This window comes from Nelumbo lutea, chromosome 2, assembly GCF_056320005.1.
Source record: "Nelumbo lutea isolate HS-2025 chromosome 2, American lotus-T2T, whole genome shotgun sequence".
Classification (NCBI taxonomy): Eukaryota; Viridiplantae; Streptophyta; class Magnoliopsida; order Proteales; family Nelumbonaceae; genus Nelumbo; species Nelumbo lutea.
Window position 1 is genome coordinate 72,190,119 of NC_142685.1, and position 27,276 is coordinate 72,217,394.

At 38.8% G+C, this 27,276-nt stretch overlaps 1 protein-coding gene across 3 annotated transcripts in view; it reads right to left on the minus strand.

Annotated features, from left to right (window-relative positions):
* Positions 1-27,276, minus strand: part of LOC148871486 (Spc97 / Spc98 family of spindle pole body (SBP) component) — a 96,315-nt gene that overhangs the window by 39,754 nt on the left and 29,285 nt on the right. For all 3 annotated transcript variants that reach the window (XR_016106660.1, XM_088967791.1, XM_088967792.1), the window contains 5 exons: positions 11,283-11,368; positions 9,593-10,780; positions 6,862-7,003; positions 6,629-6,788; positions 6,326-6,489 (listed from right to left, as the gene is read on the minus strand). Coding sequence is in view for 2 of the 3 variants with exons in the window: in XM_088967791.1 (XP_088823917.1) it covers positions 6,326-6,489; positions 6,629-6,788; positions 6,862-7,003; positions 9,593-10,780; positions 11,283-11,368 (1,740 nt within the window). In the remaining variant the exon portion in view is untranslated. The remainder of the gene's footprint in view (positions 1-6,325; positions 6,490-6,628; positions 6,789-6,861; positions 7,004-9,592; positions 10,781-11,282; positions 11,369-27,276) is intronic.

The window sequence follows — 27,276 nt, forward strand, 5'->3', positions numbered from 1 at the left end:
TTCATCAGAGCAGTTGTGCATATACACCGCAACAGAATGGAGTTGCTGAGAGGAAAAATAAACACATTGTGGAGGTGGCAAGGAGTCTTATGGTGTGTGCTTTAGTTCCTGTGCAGTTCCAATAGTTGTGCATTTGATTAATTGTGTTACTTCATGGACTTTGGGTTTTAAGGTGCCACTTAGCCTTCTTTTTCCAGATGGAGAGATATTTCATATACCTCTAAGGGTTTTTGGTTGTGTTTCTTTTGTTCACATTCTTGGCCCTCATCACATGAAACTGGATCCTAAGGCCAAGAAATGTGTTTTTCTTGGGTATGCTCTGAACCAAAAGGGGTATTGCTGTTATGACCCAATGTCGAGGAGAAGATTTGTCACTATGGATGTTACTTTCTTTGAATCCACATTCTTCTTCTCGAGTGGTTCTCCTCAAGGGGAGAGTTTTGGGGAGGAGAACTCGCAATCTATTCCTCTTCCTATTTCTGTGGTGCCTCCATCAGTTCAGCCAGCACCTGCACCTCCAGTTTCATTACCTGAGCCACTACGGGCAACCTCACAGAAATATCAGTGCCGACAGATGATGGTTGACTCCACACATCCTAAACCCACACCACTCTCTACTAGTCCTTCTAAAACTCCATATTCGGCAGATACAGTTCCAGGTATTCCTCTTGAGCCTGAGCCTGTTATGTTTTCTGATGATAAAGTTTCTATCCCTAACACCATTGTTGCAGTTGATCCCACTGACCTTGATCTTTCCATTGCACTTCGTAAGGGGAAGAGAAAGTGTACAGCCCACTGCAAGTCACACCATCTTTCCTACAATGCCTTATCACCCTCCTACCATGCTTTTCTTTCTTCCTTGGATTTTGTGTCTATACCCAGGAATGTTACTGAGGCTTTCTCCAAACCTGAGTGGAAAATATCCATGCAAGAAGAGATAGATGCTTTGGTCAAAAATCAAACTTGGGAAATAGTTGATCTCCCCCAAAACAAGGAGACAGTCGGATGTAGATGGATATTCACAGTGAAGTATAAGGTCAATGGCAAGATAAAGAGGTACAAGGCAAGGTTGGTAGCAAAAGGGTATACTCAGACCTATGGTGTTGATTATTTGGAAACCATTGCACCATTAGCTAAGATGAGTTCAGTTCGTATTCTTTTATCTCTAACAGCCACCTATTCATGGCCCTTGTTCCAGCTTGATGTCAAAAATGCTTTCAATGGTGATTTACAGGAGGTATATATGGACATTCCAACAGGATTTTATGAAAATGTTGGTAAAGGAAAGGTGTGCAGACTCAGAAAATCTCTGTATAAACTGAAATAGTCACATAGGGCTTGGTTTGACAGGTTCAGAGGGGCACTCATCCGTTTTGGTTACACACAGACACAGTCTGATCACACCCTCTTTGTGAAGAGGAGAGATGCTCTGGTGTCAATTCTGATTGTGTATGTGGATGATATAGTGGTGACAGGAAATGATCTAGAGGAGATTGATGATCTCAAAAAATCATTGCAACAAGAATTTGAGATCAAAGATCTCGGTGAGCTCAAATACTTCTTAGGGATTGAAGTTGCAAGATCCAAGCATAGGATCTTCATTTCACAGAGAAAGTATGTACTTGACCTACTGCGGGAGACTGGGAAGCTGGGGACCAAACCAGCAGACACTCCTATTGATCCAAATCACAGAATTAATGGTGTGGATGGTGAATTGGTAAAGGATGTGGGGAGATATCAAAGAGTGGTGGGCCGACTGTTGTATTTGTGTATGACACGACCAGATATTTCTTATGTTGTTAGTGTTGTGAGTCAGTACATGCATGCACCTTGGGTTCAGCACTGGAAAGCTATTGAGAGAATACTTGCATATCTGAAAAAGCACATTGGCAAAGGCATTCTTTTCTCAAATCATGAAAATCTGAAGCTAGAATCCTATACAGATGCAGACTGGGCAGGATGCATAGATGACAAGAGGTCTACATCAGGAGTGTGTACCTTTGTAGGTGGAAACTTGATCTCCTGGAAAAGTAAGAAGCAAGCGGTTGTGGCAAAGTCAAGTGAAGAGGTTGAGTATAGATCCATCACTCATGGTGTCTCAGAACTTCTTTGGGTTAGATCTCTTTTGAGTGAGATTGGATTGAAAGCAGAGGAACCTATGATGTTATATTGTGACAATCAGGCTGCAATCAATATTGTCCACAATCCAATTCAGCATGATAGGACAAAGCACATTGAAGTTGATAGACATTTTATAAGAGAAACGGTAACAACCGGAGAAGTTCGGTTGCCTTATGTCTCTTCAGAGTTGCAGCTGGCTGATGTTCTCACTAAAGGGGTGGCGAAGAATAGGCTTGAACATGATCTACGCAAGTTGGGAATGTGTGACATTTACTCCCAAGTTGAGGGGGAGTGTTGAAGATTAATTAGTTTTATGATGTTTTTCTGAGTAGATGTTTTATGTTAGTTGTTAGATAGGAGGTGGAGACCAAAGTAGTTATGTGAGTCCAAATTTTATTATGTTTTTGAGTGTTATATATGCAGTTTTATGTTTTGCCGCCCTATAAGGGCATAGTTGTCTTTGTATTGTTCTATTATTTTAGTATAAATAATAAGTGAAGGGGGCGGCCAGATTATTGCTCTCTTTTCTGTCCAACTTCTCTTCTTCTCTTCCTCTCTTTCTCTCTTCCTTCTCTCTTCAAGAAACTACTTTTCTTTTTTATATATATTTTTTAATTCAGCAGGTTTCTACTTTTAGAAACCACCAAGGAGTGGTGGTGGCCGTGTCTTCTGGACCAATTGGTATTGGAGATTCAGTCCAGGCTGAAATTCTGGCTCTCTTACAAGGATTGAGACTTGCAGTAGCTCGGAGTAAGGGAACTGGAAATTGAGACTTGCAATTAGTCATCTCATGGACCAAGAATTTCAATTCAGCTCCTTGGAAATACAGACATGCTTCCGGGGAAATTGATATCCTAGCATAGAGGTTCAATTTTACTTTCAGATGGATAAGGACTGCAAATGGGTTGGCAGATGTTTTGGCAAAGCAAGGAGTTGACAGTCCTAGTTTGTTTTGGGCAAAGTTGTAATCTGATATAATTTGGGCTGGTGGGATGGACAATTAACTGTATTCTTCTCCAAATTTTGTAAATATTTTAATAAAAAATTCTTTTCTGATAAAAAAAAAGAACCATAGGCTTCCAAGAATACCATGCTTGTCGTTTCTTGGGCAAAAGCTGTCAACCACCTTGAGCACCATCTAATCAATTGAAGATTGATCTTACCATGGGTAAGATCTAAAGTGCCATCACTAAGTGCAAGTTTGCAACAAAGATAATTGGAACATGGATCCCCATCAGTTTGGTGTAAGCTAGTTACTGCTATGCTGCAATCTTCAAGTTGCTTTGTTTGAGAGAAGCTCTGAAGTGTCATTCCCAAATTACAGTATTTCCAAGAGAGCTAGTTTGAGAGGGAGTGTTTTGTACAAGAATTAGGTTATGTCAGAAAGAAAATATATAATTGGGGTCTTTACTATAATGTCACCATTGGGAGTTTTCTTCTAATTTTGGACACTTTTACTATTATATAAAAAGTAAAGAGAGACAGATTGGCATGTGATATTGCTAGACTAAAATGATCTCTCTTTGTTCTCTCATCTCTCTTTTATTTTATTTCTCCTTATTTTTTTCATTTTTTATTCATTATTCATCTCAAGAGAAACAATGACAAAAAAATGCCATAAACTTAATTCAGATATTAAATATCATAATTACCACCAATCATATTGACTAGTTTTTTTGAAGGTAAATAAAAAAGAAAATTTTATAAAAGAAAAAGTAAAACAAAGAAAGGTGATAATCACCCCAGAGAGAATACATCCCTAATACAACAACCCTAAACCAAGTCCCATATATTCCCCCTTCATTATCACAAAAACTGGCCCTTCATCCAAATTACCCATACAACGTACCCACCACAGAAATTAAAACAAAACCCACAAACCACACATCAATCAAATACCCAAAAAAACACAAATACATTAGAAAATCCCAAAAGAAAGTACGCATCCACACCCAAGCCCAGACTGTCTTGCATTACATCGAGTCTTTAGATCCTTGAATTATGTTTTCCTTTCTACTTCTATGTGGCCTTTTAGGTTTTTTTCACAGCCTTGTTGGGACCTACTCCAAACAAACCCCCTTTCAATCTGGTAAGCACCTTTGAAACCTGGACCTGATATTGAATCTTTTGATTTTTTGAAGCATCTAGCTTCATTTGAGACTTCCTCAACTTCCTTTCTTTTTTTTTATCAATAACTCAGAAAATTGATTTCAGTAGAATTAAATAAAGCAGTACAACCAGAAGTTGTGAAGGAAACAAAGAGGACACCAGATGTCCAAACCCCCAAAAATTACATATAGGCCCAAAACATAGACCATCTTTGCACCCCTTGTTTAGCCAAACTATCTGCCAAACTGTTGGCCGACCTTCTAACCCAATTAATTTGAATCAGCATATCCCTAGAGAGCATTTTGAATCTCCTAAGACCATTCCTTAGGTGAAAAGAGACTCCTTCCCCTTTCCTTAACCAGTCACAACTGTTTTGGAGTCACCTTCAATAATTAGCCTTGCCAGGCCCAATTCCTTGGCTCTCTCAAGCCCAATTATAGCAGCTAAGAATTCTGTAGATGCCACATCACTACGCCCAGTTGGACTGGAGAATAAGGCACAAATGTTGCCTTCCTCATCCCTGATAGCTCCTCCAATACCTTCAGGGCCTGGATTAATCACACTGCTCCCATCAAAGTTCAATTTGAACCAGCCACGAGGTGGAGACCAGACCACTGTTTCAACTTGTCTTAGAAGACGAAGCAATGATAATCCCCCAAGCTCTGAAGAAATCATCAATCTGAAAATCTAAGAACAAGCTCAAGGTCTTAATGCAATGAGCCACTCGAAGAGTTATCGCCTCAACCAAAGCTTCCTTATTCTTTCCTTTTCCCCAAAAATTCTACAGTTTCTTTCCTCCCAAACAGTCCAAACAACTGCTGCCCTTGTACATATCCACACCGGCCTGCCTCTTTTAGTAGTGCACCTGCAAATAGAAGGGGAAAACAACCCTTCCAAGCTAACAGAAGAGAGCGACCTGCAACCAAAAAGTGAGGCAAACTACTCCCAGATAAAGCCAACAAATGGATAGGAGATTAAAAGATGAAAAGCAGTCTCACCATTAGCCTTGCACAAGCTACACCAGTTGGGAGACAAGCACCAGTTTGGCCTTTTTCTTTAAAGCTTATCATAAGTATTAATGCAACCATGAAACACTTTCCCAACGAAGGCACTCACTCGAGGAAGGGGAGGGAGAGGAAGCAATAAGGAAATTGAAAAAGGATTTGAAAGCGAATACCCCGGCCGAGTTAAGGGTCCAAACTCTACTGAAGCCGCCCCAGCCAGTCTTACACCTATCTGCAACCATTGTCCATTCTGCCATCTCATTCCCCCTTCAAATTTTCTCCATCTCCATTTGAAGTCACATTTTCTTGAGAAACTGAATTGTCACAATCACAAACAACCATTGACTTATTTATTTTCTCTTTCACCCTGATCTTTCATCTCCCAGTCCCTGCTTCCTCAATCCGTTTCACTTGCTCCCTCTCTCTGTGTGTTCTGACCCCCCCCATCATCTTCCACTCCGACCTTCCCCACAAAATCTTCCATGATCACCACCAATTCCTTCCTTCCTCAACCCCAACATCCTCTTCCTTAATGAGAATTTCCTGATCGATTTCTTTCTCTTCCTTCTTTGCCAAAGACCCTAGAATATCATCACTTACAATCTCCTCCTCGCCACAATTCTAGCCTCTCCCCTTTCTCCACTTTCCAACCACTCCGATTCCACTTCCCTTCCACCTGCACGTACCAATTGAGTTTCTTTCCCATATTGAGTAGTTTTGTCAGTTAAAGCTTAAACTTGCCTTATTCTATGCAGTTGGTTTTTATGGTAGTTTGAATTCTATGCATGAGTATGTCTCTTTCAGTATTTCTTATGATTTCCAGGTTTCTCCTTAAAATGGTGTTATTTTATGCCAATTCAATACAATCAGAAATATTTATCCTCATATAAGCATATTACTGATGGTCATTATGCAAATCATTATCAAACTTTTAAACTGTGAATGGAAAAAGAAGTTATAAGCATTGAACATAAAGCAAATATGAAGGTATCAAAAGAGAAAAGAGAGAAAAATGCATAGATTATATCAAGAAAATAGAGAGAACTAGTAATTTGACCAAAATAAATGAATGATAAAGTAGAAGAGTATACCTTCAAGAAGCACCATATATCAGTAAGTGAAAAAACAGCTAGCTTGACTTGAATCAGAAAACTGAATATGTCAGCATATATTCGCAGCGCACCTGGGGTTAGGACAATATTGACCGGCCAGTCAACTTTGTAGCCTAAGGCTATGAAATCAAATGAATGAATTCCTGCAATTTGAATTGAACAGCACAGTATCACAAAGCCAAGCATAATTTTTTATGCAAGGTGTAAACACACTGACATCATTAAATATATAACTAGATAAATAAATAAATAACCCCATTTCCATCAGAACAAAATATCTACCAATGGAAGAACTTGAGATGGGCATCATGCCATGCCCTCTCGTGTACACAAACAACCTATCCTTGTAATTGTCTCTTTCACATGAAGACCTTTGTACTGCCAAATTGAGGAATCCTTGAATTACTGGTATTCCCTGATTTGCCTCTGCAACATTCCACTTCTGGTAGACCAAAAAGTGTATCAGAAAGGGTGGTAATATAATATCAATCAAAATAAAAATTAACAGGGAATACATGATGCCAAAGGGACATGATAAACAAATCTGCCCAGTCTGCCAATTCCATAAAATGGTACCGCCGCAATGCCAATAGATGTTCTTGCAGATCAAATCCTTCTTCAAGCAATTTGATGGTGAGGCTGCTAACATACCTGTATCTGGGCCAGTTCAGGAAAGGCATGGCTATTGTACTGAGAATGGGCCGAATGGACCCTAGTGTTTTTATTTCTTTTAAGTAGTGTTTAAGGTTATGTCTGTTGGTTGTGGACATTAGTTATGGGCTTTTCTTGTTTTCTTTAATTATTTCTTTAGTGCTGGCCGCCCCATTAAGGGCATCTAAGTAATTGTACTTAATTTTAGAATTAAGTTAATAAAAGAGATCAAGGGGGCTAGAGAGAGAAGTTTGAACTCTTCTTTTCTCTCTTCCCTTCTCTTTTTCTTCCACAACCTACTGGTGAAACCACTTTCTTCTCCTTTCTGTTCCTTTCTTTCTCTCTTTTCTTATATTTTCTGAATTACTGCAGGTGTATTTCTCAACTTGGTATCAAAGTGGAGAACTCATCGATTGATCAATCAGCAACTTATGCAGCCCAGTTAGGAGGGTTTTTGGAGAGTTTTTGTGAAGGATTTCATCCTTAGTTGAAGCCCAAGGCAGGTTTTTGCAGGAAAAAGCAAATAACTAACTTGCAACGTCCAAAGAAGGGTCCTCAGATGTTCCATGAAATTATGGAAGACATAAATAATGGTCACAAAGAGGTCCCTCCCCTTTTCCTGCTCTGGCTTTCACCCTTTTCCTCTGTTGACCACCTTTTCTTCCTTGAGCACTGGCTTGACTTTTGTTGCTTAGGGATTTGCACTCCATTGCCATAAGAAGTCTTTTGACATCATTTTTTTTCTTGATTAGTAACGGCAGAATTTATTAATAATAAGGAACTTTAATTACAAGAGAGGGGGAGGTAAACTTTCTTACCTCAATGTCCCTAGTTAGCCACCTAAATTTTTTCTTTTCATTGTCGTAGTTCCAGATGCCAGAGTTATCTTCCTTTAGCCATCTCACCACCACCTCTGAGTCACCTTCAAAAACAACTTTTCTTAAGTTCAGCTCCCTTGCTCTTTGGGCACCTTCCAGAGCCGCAAGGATCTCAGCCCTAAGAGAGTCTCCTTTTCCAATAGGGCTTGAGAATATGGCTATAATAAGCCCCTCATCATTCCTGAACACTCCCCCTATACCAAAGAGCCCTGGGTTCCTTAAACTACTTCCATCAAAATTCAGCTTCATGAATCCTGATGGGGGAGAAGTCTAAGAGGGAGAAGAAATCGTATTAAGCTGGGCAGAATTAGCTATCTCTAACCAGTTTCTCATCAAGTCATCCAAGGAAAAAACTGTGAATAGGTTCAGAGATTTCAGCTAGTGAGCGACCCTTAAATGTATTAACTCCATTACATTCTCAGTGGTTCTCTCCTTTTTCTGAGAAAGTAGGTAAGTTTCTTTCTTCCCAGGTACACCACCAGACTACAGCCCTCATACATCTCCACATAATTCTCCCTCTTTTTAAAGGCTAACTAAAGTAAGAAGGAGAGAAGAGGCTTTGCACATTCAAGGGAGGGGTCCATCTGCACCCAAAAAGGCAGAAAACCCATTCCCAAATAGTTCTAGCAAACAGGCAAGAAATCAATAGGTGGTAACCAGTTTCCCTTCAACTTTACAAAGAATACACCTATGTGGGGATAAACAAGAATTGGGTCCCTGAAGGAGATCACTTGTGTTAATTCTTTCCAGGAATGCTTCCCAACAAAAACTACCAACCCGAGGAGGAATGGGCTTGCTCCAAACCTCTTTAACAGGGAAAGACAGACCACTAGAGGCAGAAAGCTGAGATAAGGTCTCAAAGAAGGAAGCATAAGAGAATGTACCAGAGGAGGATGGGGTCCAAATTCTGATATCTTCCTGAGAGGGGTCCAAGAAAACATTCTCAAGAATGGTTAACAAGGTCAAAGTACTCCCAAGGTCTATGTCCCTAATGGCCCTTCTCGGGCCTAGGTTCCACCCAAACCCAGAAGAGGAGTCTGAAGGCACAAGAAAAGATGAGGTGGGTTCATTTTTCAAGTTAGATAGGCATACAAAGAAGCCTTTTGACATCATCATCAAGGCCTTTTAGTGACACCCCGAGGAACTCAGCAAATGAAAAGAACTTAAATAGGGCCCAAATTGACAACTTCAGGTTCTAGTCTTAGGGTTGGAAGTCATAACTCCAGGCCGTAGGAGTCTATTTCTTATCAGAGTTCCTTTTTTTTAATTTGTTATTAGGCTGGTTATGTAATGGACTTTTCGGGCATTAGGAGTATTTTTATTTTCTTTCTTATTGTTGCCACCTATTAGGGGCAGACGAGTAAATGTATCTTTCATTATAGTCTGCTCATAAAAAACATAAGAGGGTATCAATACAGCTCCATGATTTTGGCTTCTTTCTCAAAAGTCTCTTCTCTTTTCTTCCTTTTCTTTCTTCTTCATTCAGATTTGTTTTCTTCTCTTTTTCTCACCAAATACATCAAATAATATCAAGGATTATTGCTAGTCTGATTCACATCTCCACCCAACGCTCCCCCAATCAAGATCAGTTTGAAGTCAAGATGAGTATAAAACCAAGATGCCAACTGCAAAAGGAGGAACAATCAACTACACAATGAAAAAAGAAAAGAAATGCATAATCAATCTCTTTTTAGTAGTAACATAAACACTAGGATACTGAAGCAAGATCTCCTGCAGCATGCATTTGTCAATAATGACATCAACTGGTATCTCAACTGTAGAAGCCAAACACTCCTTGTGACCTCTAGCTCCATGTATCAGGCCTTTTCCAGAGTAGCTCAGTGAATTTTCCCATTTAGCTCCACCAGAAACATCTGCTGATGGGTATTCTTCTTGTTGGTTCTCCTTTGACTCCAAAGGTAAGCAATCATCAGATAGTTTTTCTTGGTCCGCCATAATATAACCTCTATCATGGTGTTTTTCTTCTTCACTTTCAACCATACGTCTTTCAGCAGAAACACTATAGGGAGATAAATTTTCAGATTGATACTCATGATTCTGACCAGCAAGCAACCTTTCCCCATTTACCTTAACAGGATCTTCCACTGATGAAAATTCAAAGAATGAAAGATACTTATTATGATCCATGAAGCTCCTGTTGCCTGACATCCCCATCATGTGAAACCATTCATTTTTTGTAAGCATTGGGTTGATATTGAGGACAGTGTTAATGCACTTAGATTCCAATGATGGGAAGATAAATGAATTAGATGCAGCACCATTTCCATTCTCAAACTGAACCTTGCCTGCTGCTTTCTCCAATGCAGAATTTCCAGGGAACATTTCACCAAAATATGAACTTTCACCCTTCAAGACTTCTGCACTTTGGTTGGACACCTTCAGGTTGGAATCAGTGACATGCAGTGGTGTCTCAAAATTGAAGTCTGTATCAACATTAAAAGGATTTCTTGAAAGCCCTCCAAGTGGCCAGTACATATCATACTGATAATCTTCAGACTGAATATCCGACATCTTAGACCATGTTGGTGTAGATGGATGAAGGGGCACAGAGATGTGATTCAGTTTTAATTCCTGAAGTTTATCCACTAGATGGTTGTCTGGTCTAAAAGTTTTATTGGAAGTACAGTCAAAAGTATGTGACTTTACAGTCTCAGGTTGCTTTTGAGATAAATTTTCAACGGAGAAACCTGTGAATAACACTGATGATGATAAAAATCTTGTTTGCAACCCAATCAAACTACCATGCAGGTCATCAGGTTCCTCAGCATCATTTTTCTCATCAAAGCTATTCAAAGATGAACATTCTGAAAACTCCAAAGGATCTGCTGCATAAGAAAACTCATCTGTTGTACTAGATGCTTCAGAATCCTCACCATCTTCAGCCCTGAGAGATTAAATATAAATGTGATCAGAATCTATGGACAAGGTTAGAATTGTTAGTATAATGTTATCGTATAGGTGACAGGGACAGTCTGGTCTTTTTACTTTAACTTAATAAGGGTGTTTTAGTCATTTTACGTAATTATATAATAAAAAATAAACAATTGACAGATGGAAGTTGCTCTCTTTTTTCCACTTCATATTCTTCTCTCTGAATCTTCTTCTTCTTCTATTCAAACTGGTACTCTCTCCTTTTACTTGAACAGTTCTGAGATTAAATAACCCAAGTTACTTTCAGACAACATATTCTTTTTTATGAAGTGAGAGGTTGCATCTCATGTCTCTCCTATGGATGCTTGTAATGCTTTCATTCATTGATTAATAAAATCCACTTATTAAAAAAAAAAAACATGTTCTTTTTTTAGGTATTGAGCTTTGTGTGCTTGGGGGTGCTTGTGTATGAGAGAGAGAGAGAGCTAATAAATTTAAGTCAAGGGGAAACCAACCTTTCATCTGATGCAAATGGAATTGGAACATGTAGAATCTCTGTACAATTGTTAAAAGGGCTAGGTAATTTACCATAAGGGAGTGCCTGAAAAGAAAAAACAATAGAAAAATGAAAAGTAAGAAAAAATGAAAAGTAAGTTAAGCAGGATATAATTGAGGGAAACATAAGAAGGCATAAAATACTTGTCAGAAAAAAACATAAGAAGCCAAAAAGAGTATAAATTGGTAATCAGTGGCCACTCTAATGATTATAACTCCAAAATCAGGATAAATTGCTTACAATTTTTTCTTATTGTTTTGATCAATAGTATTCTTTTTCTTATAGATAACAAAAAACTATATTAGTGATAAAAAGCAGAGAAAGGAAAGAAGAATGCAAAATCATCAGAACAAGGCGATCAAGATCCAAAGCCAAATACTTCAGTCTAACACGGCATGACAGATACATGGACCACAGGACAATCTACCTGAGGAGGCCTATGTCCTAATGAAGCTCACTCCTGCCCACTCCATCCACAGCTACCATGTCTGCCAACAAGTAATCAGATTTCTGGATATAATGGAATATGATGTTCCTTTGGAAACCAAAGATTTAAGCTAACTGATAAGATGATTTAGCACCCAATGACCCACTCCACCATCCCTTATCCACCCTATAACCACATTTGATCTCCTCCACCCTCACCAATAAAGAGAATATATCAGCTTCAGCCCCTTAAATGACAATACAACTCAGCCCTCAAGAAGCTTCCAAACTTATTTCCTGTGAAATTAGCATTCATTTTGATAAGCTTTTTTACTATTGTCACCCAAAGCACAAGGAGACAACAGAAAATTTCCTTTTGAAGACCTAGAAAACAGTGATATTAGAAAAAATAGTGCAATAAGTGTTCTTCTGAAAAGGAATTTTTCCCTTTCTCTTGTTAAAAAGTTGAAAGAAGAGTTTTGTGACCAAGTAACAGTGTTTTTATTTGATGCTTCACAATGGTAAAATGCCTTCTTTAATTACCTGAACAGTCCCTTTTAAATGCCAGAACTAAATTTCTCTTCTCATTCCAAATGCTACTGCATAACATGGTAGAAAATGCAGATAATTCTGAAAGAAAGGAAATAGTATATCCAGTAAAACAAGAAACATGAAGGTTCAGTTTATCCAGAAAGAAATAACAGAAAAACCTAATCCCATTGCCCTCCAGTTTACCAAAAGCTCCACATAACATTTGATACCTGAACAGTAAATGGGATGTCATGACTTGTAATAATGACAAGACCATGCCTCAAAACAAATGTTAGTATTACATTCAAACTTGCTAATAGTTCATTCATTGCACGTGGATGACATATATAAGTCCCTAGCTTCTAAGTTCTAAAAAGCATGAAGTTGTCAAAACAATCTGATTTTATTATACTTTTCCTAGAATTATTGTACCTAGAAATCATATCAAGGCCTTACCCAAAACACATAGTATTTATCGATGCCTTACAATATGCCTGAAAATTCAACCAGAAGTGGTTAAAAGGAACAAGAGGCCCTTTGAAAAGCTCATGACTTCAAATGCTTACATAAAGAGTTCAGATTGAGGAGCTAAGGCACAAATCCAGGAGTATGTAAAGCATGAAGAAAATATTGTTGTAACCATAAAAGTGAAGATGTTAAAAGAAAATTTTAAAGGTTTAAATTTTAAGATATAAGGGCATAATTGTCATTAATGGACTTTTATGAAACAAAGAGACACATCTGTCAATATCAAGGTTCAAAGAATTGGAAATGCCAAGTGTATCGGAAAGGCAATTTTAAGAGACGTATTGGGATACGCCTTGGATACGCATGCGTATTGGAGAAAAACTAAGATATGCATAGATACACTATAAATACTTTAATAAATCATAAAAATACATCAACACCACTAAATATAAGACCTCAATGAGGTGTATATACAATAAATTAATATATTTTAATGGTTTCATGAAGAAATATATTATAGTTAATTATAATTTCATTAAAAATCCTATGCTTAACTATAATTTATAAATTATAATTCTTAAGTTTTAATATTTTATGTGATGGGAAAAACCCAACTCTCCTATCCAACCATAAAACATGCATTGGCACAACTTCTATGTGAAAATATAATTAATAATTATTATTGGTTATTTATTTCCAAAAATTATAAAAAAAAACATTATATAATATATTCAAAAAATAATTATTAAAGAAGAAAATTCAATTGCTTTGTGGATATGATAGATAATCCATAAAATTATAATATATTCAATCATTGTGATCAAATGATAAAATATAATTATTTATTTATTTATTTATTTATTATTTCTAAAATATAAAAATAAAAAACAATTATTAAAAAAGAAATTTCAATTGGTCTGTGGATATGATAGATCATCCATAGAATTATAATATATTCAATTGTTGTGATTAAATGATAAAATATAATTAATTATATTATATTTTAATTCTTAAATTATAAAAAATAAAAAAAAATACAGAAGAAATTTCAATTGCTCTATGGATAAGATAGATAAATCCATAGATATAAAACTAATTTAGTCTTTATAAGCAGAGAAAAATTATATTTTCAAACTTTTTGTTAATTTATATTTTCCCCAAGTATCTTTATGAAATTTCCATAAATCTACTGATAACACAAAAAAATGGTGATTTTGAATGTAAGAAATGTAGATCAACATAAATTTAAACATTCAAGAAAAAAAAGGAATCACAAGATAAAAAAAGAAATCACAATGTAAAAAGAAATCATAAATTTAAACATGTAAGAAATGTAGATCAACATAAAAATTTGAAAAAAAAATGAACCTATTTTTTCCATTATTTTTCAAATTTTGAAAAATCTTAAAAAAAATAATGATTAACACTTGTTTCTTGCAAATTTTAGCAAATCTAGCACTCTACGTATGAGGCTTTCATCAATACGCTACCGATACACCCCCGATACGCCTCCAATATGCCTCGATACAGGTCCGATACGCATGAAAAAAGATGAGACGCCCTATTTCCATGTGTATCTCATACCTGTTTTTCAAAGATACAATACGATACACCCCGTATCGGGTGTATCATATCGAAATTTTAAACCTTGGTCAATATATGTATTCTTTTAATAAAAAAATCATTAAAAGAAAAGAAAGTATACAAGATAGGTGATAAGACATAACCCAAGTTAATGGACAGCCACAAGTTACAAAGCCCAAACCCTTCTAATATACTCTACAAATGACCACCCCTGCAACCCAAAATAAAAACACCATGACAACGAGAGAGACCCCCAAACCCCAACCTGATCATCCCATATCACCCAACGATCCAAATCCCACTAGCACTCCATCTCCCCAAAAGATGTAAAATTGTCCTTCAAATATGATAGTTAAACTTGATTACAGCAGTAAAAAGGAGAAAAAGAGGTGATTACAACAAAAGGAAGAAGAAGATGGAAAAGAAGAAGAGAAAGGAGAAGAGAGTCCGATAGATTCCTCCTTTCTCTCTTAAACTCACTTAACTATGACTAATTACATCTCTGGCCTTAAGTGGGTGGCCAACACTTAAATAACTTAAAATAAACACAAAATAATAACAGGCCCACAATGAAAAAGGCCCATTAACACATAAATGTAAACATAATGCTACTTAAAAGATAAACGAGTACTAGGGCCCATTTGGCCCAATCTCTCTACTCTCCCCCTGAAGCTGAGAAGAGATGTCAATCATGCCCAACTTGCTTATATAGTGAGTTAATTTTCCTTTTGGAACACCCTTGGTCAAGACCAACTACTCCTCTGAAGTAATGAATGGCAAGCAAACTTCCCCTAAAGCAACTCTTTCCCATTTAAAGTGTTTGTCAACCTCTATGTGCTTATTTCTATCATGCTGGATGGGATTATGTGTAATGTTGATTGTTGCCTGATTGTCACAATAAAGTATCATTGGCTTCTCACAGTCAATACCCAACTCTCCCAAAAGTGATCTTAGCCACAATAATTCTAACACTCCATCCGCCATTGCCCAGTACTTTGCTTTAGCTAAAGACCTAGCTACTATAGACTAATTCTTACTCCTCCATGAGACAATATTCCCTGCAACCAAAGCACAGTATCCTAAGGTGGATCTCCTATCATCAATACATCGGCCCAGTCAGCATCAGTGTATACTTCCAACTCCATGTGTCCATGTTTGATAAAAAGGATACCTTCCTTGGAGTGCCTTTCAAGTAACATAAAACTCTTTCTACAACAGCTAAATGTGTGTCTCTAGGAGAATGCATAAACTAACTAATGACACACTACATAGAAATATCTGGCTGAGTCAAACAGAGATATAGCAACTTCCCAAGTAGTCTCTAGAACACTCCCCTATCATACAACAATTCACCATTAGTAGCAGACAACTTGTGATTTAAGTCTATAGGGGTGGAGGCCAGCTTAGTACCAAATTTACCAGTTTCTACAAGAAGATCAAGGACATACTTGCGCTGAGAAATGAAGATACCATCCTTAGATCTAGCAACTTCAATTCCGAAAAAATATATAATATCTCCCAAATCTTTGATCTCAAACTTAGTGATAAAAAACCTTTTTAGCTTAACCACTTTCTAGGTGTCATTACCAATAACCACAATGTCATCAACATAAACAATCAAGAAGGTGACCAAGGAATTACTTCTCTTCACAAATAAAGTATGTCAAGATTGAGTTTGTGTATAACCAAAAGAAACAAGGGTAGCTCTGAATCTCTCAAACCAAGCTCTAGGAGACTATTTGAGACCATAAAAGGACTTCTTCAATTTACACACATTCCCTTGCATTTCCTTCCCATACACTCCTAGACATAAAAACATATAGACCTCTTCATGTAGGTCTCCATTCAAAAAGGCATTTTTAACATCAAATTGATGAAGGGACCAATCAAAGGTAGCAGCTAGAGATAACAAAACTCGAACTGAAGTCATTTTAGCCACATGAGAAAAGGTTTCAAGGTAATCAACACCATACATCTGGGTGTAGCCCTTAACAGCCAATCGAGCCTTAAAGCTCTCAACAGTACCATCAGAATGATACTCAATAGTAAACACCCATTTACAACCAACTAGTTCCTTCCCCTTAGGCAAGTCCACAATATCCCATGTATGGTTCTTATGTAAAGCATCTAGCTCAATCATCATAGCATCCCTCCATTCTGGTTTGGATAAGGCTTCTGGTACAGACTTAGGAATCACGTGTAATAACGGAGGCAAGGAAAGAATAATAGGTTGAGAAAAGAAGGTTGTAGGATAGGTGTTTGGAGATACAATGTGTTGTACACTTCCGCTTGCCTTTGCGAAGGGCAATAGGAAGGTTTCTCCTTACCACCCAATCACGGTGTAGTTCTCCTACATCCATTTCTCATATGTAGGGTCCATCTCTACAGGTTTCTCCTCACTGCCTATGAGATACACCAATTTACCTCTACTACAAACATAAATCCATATAGATTATGTCCATGCTAGAAAATTGGTTCCATCTAGTTTAATTGTAGTCACTCCACTCAAAAAGGAATCTATCGGTCCAACCCTAGATACTGGAATCTACTTCATTTCACTTCTAGACTGCTCCATCAATCAAACGAAAAAAAAAAAAAAAAAAGATTTTTCACTCTTTATGGACCTAACTGAGGTCAGCTCAGTACCAAAAGGTTCAAAAACTAAAGTTTCATTGCACTCGGCACAATGGGAGAAAGAGAGAAAAGGAGGCCGCTCCTACCAGAGCTTCCCAACCTTCTTCAAACCTCAAACGCCCCCTTCTAGGGATTAAAAGAGACCTCCCAAGCCCTAAGCGCACACCCAATCCTTCTCCTCATCCTATATTTTGAAATCTCTCTAGTCGGCTAAGGTTTTGGGCAGAAAAATAACAGCTCCACTTCTTGACACTATTCGGCCAGACTTTGACTCTCCAAACCCTCTACCAACTAGGCAAACAGTCCTCTGTATGATCATAAGCTTATCTCTCCATACACTCTTCTAATAAAAGGGTGTATGGGAAAAGAAAAGATAAAAGGAAGAGGGAAACCTGCTCTGCTACCAAGATGTAAAACTGTCCTTCAAATCTGATAATTAAACCTGATTACAGCAGTAAAAAGGAGAAAAAGAGGTGATTACAGCAGAATAAGACGATGGAGAAGAAGAGAAAGGAGAAGAGAGTTCAACGAATTCCTCCTCTCTCTCTTTCTCTCTCTAATCTTTTTATTAAACTCACTTAATTATGACCAATTACATCTTTGCCCTTAAGTGGGCAGCCAAAACTTAAATAACTTAAAAGAAACACAAAACAATAACAGGCCCATTAACACATAAATGTAAACATAATGCTACTTAAAACATAAACAAGTACCACAGCCCATTCAGCCCAGTCTCTCTACACCCAAGAAACCATAAAAACTCATTTCTTCTTATTTTTTGTCTTTGAATCAACCATTGTGGCTCTGTCTACTTGTGTATCATCCCTTATATCCAGAATCACCTTGTTTCTGCCAAACAGAGCTATGAGTAGAGTGCCGTTCGTCTGTAACTTCTCTCTAATGGCATTGCCCACTACATTTCAATCCTTTGTCCCTTTCTTTTTTTTTTTTTTTTTTTGAAGATAAAAGAAAAAACTTTATTGGAATAAAAAGATACAAGGAAGGTAACAAGCAATCACCCAAGCAAGACCTAAATAATGAAAACCCCTTAACACATGACAATAAAATACAACACAAAAAATGACAAAAAGAACCCAGAACATCAAACCAGCCCTATGCCCACCAAATACCCAAGCAAGACACCCAAACCCACAAAACAAATCTTCAAACATCTTAACTCTTCTCAGTTTTTTGTGTACAATCTTGTTGTCATCTTTTGACTATTCTTTTGAGCTTTTTGACGAGTTTGTTAGAACCCACACCAAATAGACCACCTTTTAACCTTGTGAAAACCTTAGAGATTTCTGCTGTTGCATTCTTTTATCTTTTGAGTTTTGAATCTCCTAGCTGCATTTAGAGCTCCCATAGCTTCTTCAGACTTCCCGCTGATTTCTGACCTCTATCTACAACCACCACCCCCTCGATATCTTCTTCTGGCTTCTTTGAGATGTCCCCGCAACCGCATGCAATCACTTCCACCTCTTAACTTGTTATCTCAATTACAGTAAACCACTGGAGCTACTATACCTTCATTCTTCCCGATTGTATCCTCCACAGACCTGAAAGTTTCTTTTGCGAATTCCTCCTCTCCAAGAAAAAACAGACCCAAAATTTTGCTAACTTCTACTCCCCTATTCACCACTTCCTTGATGTCAACAGTCTTCTCTACCATATGGGTCTCATCAATCATTGGTTCAGACTCATTTTGCTCCCACGATTCTGCTTCCATCCCCTCCTCTCTGTTCTCCTCTAATGGGAAAGCTCAATACTTTTTCCTTTTATATGTTTTAACCTCCCCCCCCCCCAGTGATACCTTCTTCACCTTCACTTCCCTCTTCCTCAAACCCTAATTCTTTCTCCCTCCTTTCTCCTATTCTACACCTCTGTCACCTTCTCCTCTGTTCCCCCACAGCTCTTCCACATCTCTTGTTTCCTTTGCCCCTTCAGTCCCATTCTCCTCATCTCCCTTTCTGTTCTCCCCCTCTTCAGTGGTTTTGCTTCCATTACTTCCTGGCAAAGTTAGAAGAGTCACTCCCTCATTCTCTTTCTTATTTTTGAAGATAAAATAAAAAAAAAAATGTTAAAAAAAAAAACAATAACAAGGAAGGTTATAAGCAATCACCCTCAGGGAAGCAAAACAGAGACCCAAGTAAAGAGACCCCAAGCCCAAAAAACCACCCCAAACAAGAATCCTTTACCCAGCTACAAATGAAACGCACACCCACACACACACACACACACACACTGCAACACTAAGGAAAAACCAGACCCTACAACCCCAACATTGACACCCTCTAGAAACCAACCCCTACTACCCATACCCAACCAAGACTCCCACTCAATGACTCTTCTTATCTGCTTTTTGAGAACAATCTTCTAGTGTCTCCCCCATTCTCTTCTTCCACTACCACTTCTTGCTCTCCCCAAACCACTCCCTCTATCCTTTCCAAATGTTCTCCTTTACCATCCTTGGTGCCCAACAAATCTTCCTCATCCTCCTCTTTTTCCTATTGAAACAAACTAACTTCAGATTCCACTTGAACATCTTCCTTCTCTTCCGCCTGCCTTTTATCACCCCAGTCGACCTTCCCAACCAAAACCTTCGACATCACCGATTGCCTCTTCAGTAACTTCCTTCTCTATTGGTTCATCTCAATCACTGTACCATCTGGTTGGCCAACACATTCACCATCCTGTTCGCCTCAAAGTCGAATTCTTCGGCTCACAAAATTTGTAACCCTCAAATGGCTCGACCCCAGTACACCTCCCAATATTTTGAGCAAGTCTACCTTCGTTACTGGAACCACTTTTCGGCCCAGAATCAAAAGACTTGAAACTCGTGGATTCATCATTAGAACCCTACCCAAAGCCCATCTGTTTCCCACCCAGATCATCTCCCGCTTTTTCACCCATGTGCTCCCCAAGAGAATCACGTGTTGGGCAGCTAAGGACATTCCTTACCAATTGTAAAATACCCTCTCTCTCCTGAGAAGTCTGCTCGTCTTCTTTTCCCCCTTTCCGAAACTCCCCTATCTCCACATTGAATGTGAATTTATTCATCATTGAACTTTTAATATCAAAAACCCTTTCATTTTCTTCCTTTTCCCCATCTCCTTCCACTCTGCTTGTGCCACATGGGTTCTACCAAGCCCTGTCGGCATCGTCTTCAACCTCTCTCCTTCCATACCACAAAACCGCTTCAGCTTCCACTACCACCCAGAGTTTCCATCATTTTCCTTCAACGTAGAGATCATACGAGGGATCCTATCCAGTTCAGCACCAGAAACTTTAATCTTCGCTGCATGAAGACCAATCATGCGATCTTCCAAAACTCCTCATATCATTGCTATCTTATCGAAGACATGATCCAGCCACAAGTTGAAAGGAAGTCCAAAAATCTTCAGCATCGTACTTCCTTCAGAGATTGAAATTTCATTACAAGAAGGTGTCCACTTTGCCACATTGGCCACACCTTCCAACGTTTCAAGATCCACATCTTGAGACAAGAAAACCATGGATCTCCCTTTCTCCTCAATCTTCAACACCTCTCCTCCTTTACATTCTTCAAACAAAAAGCTCTTTTTCTCTACCAAAAATATCTACTTCCAGAAAAATTCGTCATCCATATCCATGATCCAGTCAAGGTATTCAAACCATCTATGTTCCCAACAATCTATTTCCTTTGTCTCTTTCTTCACCAACATGGTGAATCTATGTTCCTAACAATCCTTTTCTGCTTGATTTTTTTATCAATAACCAGAAATTTTCATTAATTAATGAAGAAGATTCAAGTGAACATCCCAAAGAGAGAGAAGCTCTTTTAATTCTCTCCAAGATGACAAAAACATACAGCAATTACAGAACAGCCCAAAAGAGTTGATCCCTTCCCACCCCCTGCTTTGCCAAAACATCAGCAAAGGCATTTGCACTCCTTTTAACCCACTGCAACTTGATCTTTAAAGCTTTTGTTAAAAACTTAAACGTCCTCCTTTTGTTGATAAATTTCCACCAGCTACTCTCATCGTTTTGCAGCCAACTAACTACCAGCTTTGAATCCCTTTCTATGATCAACCTTCTTATATTCAGCTCCTCGGATTTTTGGATCCCTTCCATCACAGCAAAGATTTCGGCCATCCCTCAAGGAGTCTCCCACATCTATTGGCCCCAAGTAAAGGGCAATAACTCCTCCCTCCTCATTCAAGAAAACATCTACAATACCTAAAGGGCGAGGGCCCAAATTCTGTTAGACAGTTTTGTATGCCCTTAGCTTCAATCAAAATGATGTAATTTATGAGTTTATTGTAAATGAATAAAAGTGCATATTTGATTCATGTTCCCTTGGTATGTTTTTGTGTAATACCCTTAAACTGGACACTTAATGAGACTCATGTTAGTTTAGAATGTCCACAGTTAGTGGGTCGGTCTGGGGAGACCTATCCTGACAAAACTGACAATGTGGTGCCACCAAGTCGGTTGGGGTGGCTTGTCTCAGCTACCAGGGTGAGACCCTAGGCACATACAGTGTGGGATTAATTGAATCTTTGAACTGGACCAAATTTCCAGTATTGCCCTGGACCTTGGAGATTGATGGGCAAAACTAGAAAGTTACACCCAACCCCTAGACTCGATTATGATACTGCACTAGGTGTCGGATTGGGCTGTCTTTGATGTACCAATCAGTGAGATCCTTAACGGGGATCAAAACCTAGGTATGTTGGGATAGTCTGAGAATTCATCTGAGTGGGTGATCATAGTGACAAGATCAGCCCCTTTGTCGGACAAAGGTAATGATCGGGGATGCACTCTCACTGATGGAAACCAAGACTGCCGGCAGCCAATTTCAATCGTTGAGATTTTTTTTGCAAAATATATTTTATATGAGATATAAAAGTATATACATTATGGTTTCGAAATGATTTGCAAAAGGTTTTAATTCCCGGGATCCATACTTGAGAGAGTGCAACACTATTCCTTGCAGCCGAGGGAGAGGTCCTCTCTTGTCGGGCAGTGTATGATCATTATGGGCTGAGAGGTTATGTGTAAAACCATTGAGGATAATACCTGATGGGCTAATCTTGCATCTGCCCACAATCCCTGGGTGTTACAAGGTGGCTTGGCCCAAGGACCACTTAGGGTAAGTGTTGGGCCCATAGAGCCCATCTGATGGGTTTCAGGGGGTGCACTATCCATAACAGTGTATTCGGCCAAGCCTTGTAACAAAGGTTGGGCTGAACCCATGTGGCTGATGTGTAGATCAATGTTTGGGTCCCACGCCATACAAGGAAGCCCAACTGGGCGGCAGTTTGGAAGACTAAATGAATACATAACCTTAAATGGGCCTTAAGGGGCGAATTCTGAGATAGATCAACTGATAGGATTGGGCCCACACCCTATCCACTTAGAGAGTCCAAGATCTAAATGAGATTTAGATCTAGAAACTTCCTAATTAGATTGGGAGATGGCTGATCTAATCTGCAGATAAAATAAGGGTTATCCCTTATCTTAAAGGGACTTCTAATCCAGATATGATTTGGGTTAGCAACTCCTAATGGGATTAGGAGTTGATTCCTTTAAGTCTATAAAAGAAAGAGGGGGCGGCAGCCTTTAGACAACAACAACACAAGCAAGCAATTCACATCCTTGTCTTCAGAGCTGAAATCACAGAAGAGAGAATCTGCACCCTACAAATACTCTCTTGCCGCCTCCTTCCTGCAGCCGCCACCTACAGCAGTTCGATCTCCAGTTCTTGGGAGAAATCAAGATTGGATCTTGATTCCAATCTTTTGGAGAAAAGATTGGTGGGAGTTGTATTCACAAGCCGTCCAAGTGATTCTTGAGAAGGATCAAGTTCTTTTGGAAGAACACTGTTGATTCCTCTCCACCCTGCACTGCGCCAACTTTAGTGGGAGCAGATTTTGGATCCTTCCTTGGGCGTGAACACCTCCATTGGGAGATACTACTTCTCTGTATCAGGTATTATCTCTCCCTACTCCTTTTGGTTCAGATCTGGTTCAGTTTATGGTTCAAGAATGATCCTTGAAAATATGATTTTCTAAATAGGGAATTCGATTCCCAGTTGAAGGGAGAGAAAAATTTTTGAAATTCGCCCCCTTATTCCGCAATCTTTGGGCGTCCATGTGATGGATTTCCTATCCCTTCAAATTCCCCTCACTACTACCATCGAAATTCAGCTTTAATAAACCAACTAGGAGGTGGGAACCAAACATGCATTATAATAGTTCTTGGAAGAGAAGATACCTCCCTCCACTTTCTAAGCAAGTCATTTGTGGGAATGTCATCGAAGCTTCTCAAGGATTTAACGCAATGCATCACTCTGATAGTAATGGCTTCAATGATTGCTTCTTTGCTCCTTTCCTTGTCTAAAAATGTTCTTTGATTCCTTTCTTCCCATATTGTCCAGCATACTGCCACACTTCTACACCTCCAAAGGGTTCTCCCCATCCTCTTTCTCCAGCAAGGAAGAATCAAAAAATCTGGGGGGTCCACCTGCACCCGAACAAAGAGAAAAACCATAGAAAAAGTAAAAGTGCAGGAAATTAATAAGTGGTAGCTACTCGCACCATCAGCCGAGGCAAAAATTGTGTCTCTTTCTTTGAAGATCACAAGTATTAATTCTTCCCAAGAAAACCGCCCAACAGAAACCACATACCCTAGAAGGAATAGGCTTGTTCCAAACCTCCTTCACTGGAAAGGCCAACACTGAATTATCAGAAGATTGGGTCAAAGCTGAAAAGGAAGGAAGCACAAGAAAAGGAACCAGAAGAATCAATACACCAAATCTGACAATCCAACTCTGAAGGGTTCAAGAAAATGAAGTAAGACTGAAACACTGCTCAATTCAGCCTCCCTGAGACTCCTTCTAAACCTCAAGTTCCAGGCATAGACTGAAATTGAGCTACAAGGTAACAAAAAGGAAGACACAGGCTCATCCTTAAAGATAGAAAGTCTAAAAAGGGATGGAAATTGTTCCTTCAACAGGAGGTCACCCAACCACACATGTTCCCAGAATTTGACAAGGTTACCCGAGCATAGGTTGTATCTGACGAAGGGAAGGAAAACTGGAAGAATATCATGAATTGATTCATGGTGAACCTCTGTTGCCTTATTCCACAGTCCAGCATCCCATCCATTAGCCGCAAACCCATGAATGCTAATAACCACCTTTGCCCACAACTTGTCCTTTTCAGCCAGCAGTCTCCATAACCATTTCCCTAAAAGAGCCACGTTCCTCTTCTGGATGTTTCCAACACCAAGACCTCCAAATTTCTTATTCCCCGCTTTATTTTTAATCTTGGAAGAGACGTTGTGATGCACATACAGAAGCGAGGAAGGAATTTATGGGGAAACAAACTGATTTTCTGATTCCTATACCAATTTCAGAAATTTTGGATATAGAATATTGATACTGTTTCTGTTTTCTATTTTCAAGTTGTGGGTATCTTAAGAATAGGGTTCTATTTTTTCAGATTTTTATTGCTATGTTGAAATTACTATTTATAGCAACTGTTGGGCTTTCTATATATAGTAATCCTCTAATTACTATTTTTAGTAACCTCGTGGGTTACTATTTTTCATAATTTCTGATGTCTTTAAACTAAAGTAGTTTTAGTAGGATTAAGAAAGTGTTATTAAAATTGTTTAGGAGATGGAGTCCTTATTTTTATGTCCCAAAGGTTTAGTTATGGATTTTTCTTAGTTTTAAAGCATTTAGGAGTTGTGTTGGGTCAATTTCCTAATCCAAATTGGAGTCTGAAAAGGGACATCCGAGTTAACAAATTGAGTCTATAAACAGAAACATTGTAATTGGAGTTCAAGAAAAGTGATTTGATGAAATAAAGATTGGTTTAGTGAATTCTGGTTGTTAACCGTCCTACATTTTTTCTGTAGGGGAAAAAAGAGAGAAATAAAGTTCTCTCTTTTTTCCCCTCTCTCTATTTCTTCTGTTAACCGTCCTACATTAGTAGGACCATTAATCATCCCACATTAGCAGGACCATTAACCGTCCTACATCACATTGCTTGCCGATGTGATATTTTCATCATTGTCCCCATCTTCTAGCTGTTCCATACTTTCTTCCTCTCAAACAGAAATTGCCTTTTCGTCATCCTTCACCTTGTCTCTTACTGTTTTTCATATCTCCTGGCAATTTGTTGAGTTGTTTCCAGAACTTTATTCCAACCTTCACCTCTCTTACCCTCTAGGAAGCAAACCAGCTGTTTCAAACCTCTTCTAAAATACTCAAAAAGCCCTACGCACCTTCCTTTTTTATTTTGTTTCCTCTCTATGTAATAACTTCTGTCTCCTAGATTTAAGGATTTCTTTCAGTCCTTAAACCTCTGCACTTGTAATGCCCTTTCCAGAAAGTCTTGAAACAACAAAGTTGCATTGCCAACTAACAGCACCATTGCCCTCTTCAGTTCTCTTATCTTCAGAGTTCAGAGTCCTTTGACCTCTCATCCAGGCTTCCTCAAGGATGAAGTCCTTGGCTTCGATTTTCAGAGTCCTCTTCCATTTTGTCACTGGGGTGAAACGTCTTTCCATCTCTCCTTCCATTTTGTCTTCCAAATGCCACTACGCTTTTACAACTAAGCCCAAAATATTTGATCCCTTCCCATCCCTTGTTTTGCTAAGGTATCAGCCATGCTGTTTGCCATTCTTTGCACCTACTGGATTCTTACATCCATGCCCTGGTTAACCATTTAAACTTTTTTAGTTCATTTTTGTACAACCACAAATCAATCCCCATGTTTAGCAATCACTTGATCACCAGTTGTGGAGTCCCCTTCAGTGATCAGTTTATGCACATTCAAGTCTGTTGCTCCATGTACACCTCCAGGCTTCCATAACTGCCATAATTTCAGCCTTCGAAGAAACACCAATGCCAATCAAACCTGAAAATAGTACCACACATGACTTGATTCTCTTACACTTGAAGGGCCTGGGCTCCCCTACAACTTTTTTTTTTTTGATAAATAAGATAATTTTCATTAGTAGAAAACTAATGCAGTTACAAGTTTCCCATGGAGATGCACGAGCTGCGTCCTCTCCCAACAGCAGGAAAAAAGCAAAAGATAGAAAACAAATTCAGTCTACAGTTGAGCCAAATACAAACTTTCCCTGTTTACCCCTTGCTTTGCAAGACCATCAGCCATAGAGTTTTCTGTTCTCCTCACCCATTGTATTCTCACTGTCAAGCCCCTTGTCAGGCAGTTGAATTTTTTATTTCATTCTTAACGCACCACACTATAGAGTCCGGGTTTTGTAGTCAGCCCACTACCACCTTGGAATTCCCTTCTATTATCAACTATTCCACACCTATCTGCACTGCTAGCTGTACTCCCTGGATAGCGGCTGCAAGTTCCTAGTAGAGTTTCCAACTCCTATGGGTCCCAAGTAAATAAGAACCACATTCCCAGCCTCATTCCTCAGTACCCCTCCCACCCCTGACAGGCCTGTATTACCAAGAGTACTGCCATCGAAATTCAGCTTCAAGAAGCTTTCAGGAGGGGGTTCCCAAGCCATACTCACTTTAGCCTTTAGGGATGAACAATTAGCCACTGCTAACCAATACCTCCAATATCATTAAATGAGAATTAGGTCTAGTGATTTTAGCCACAGGATCACCCTATTTAGAATGCAGTCCATCTCTTCTAGGCTTCTCTCCTCTAAAATTCTGGTATTCCTTTCTTCCCACACGGACCAGATCAGCACGGCTCTTGCATACCTCCACATAACTCTTCCTCTTTTGTGATGCCAAGGGAAGAAAGAAGGATCAAAAATCAAACTTGCATCTTCTGGCCTAACCAACCTGCACCCAAACAATGAGAAGAGCCACTCCCATTACTCTGCAGTAAATGAACAAGATATTAGTAAATGGTTACAGGCTTACAGTCCTCACCATGTGACCTGCAAACAATACACCAAGAAGAAGAGAAATAGAGAAAAGGTCTTCTCTTTTGTAGAATGCCTAAGGTGTTTATTTTCCCATAATGCACTTGAAGGGAAGGGAGATCCATCATATGGATGGCCGAATCATGTAGGGTGGCTGAGCGAAATTTCAAAAATTTCTTTTCTCCCTTCCAAGAATCGTATTCCCAGTTTTAGAAAAACTGCATTTGTCAAGGATCGTTCTTGAAATAAACCGAACCAGATCTAAAACCAAAGAATGGGAGAGAAATACCTGATACGGAATCCACACGTGTAGCTCCCAACGTAGGTGTTCACACCCAAAGAGGGTACCAAAACCCACCTCCACTTAAGATGGCGCAGCTTGAGATGAAGCAGGTTCA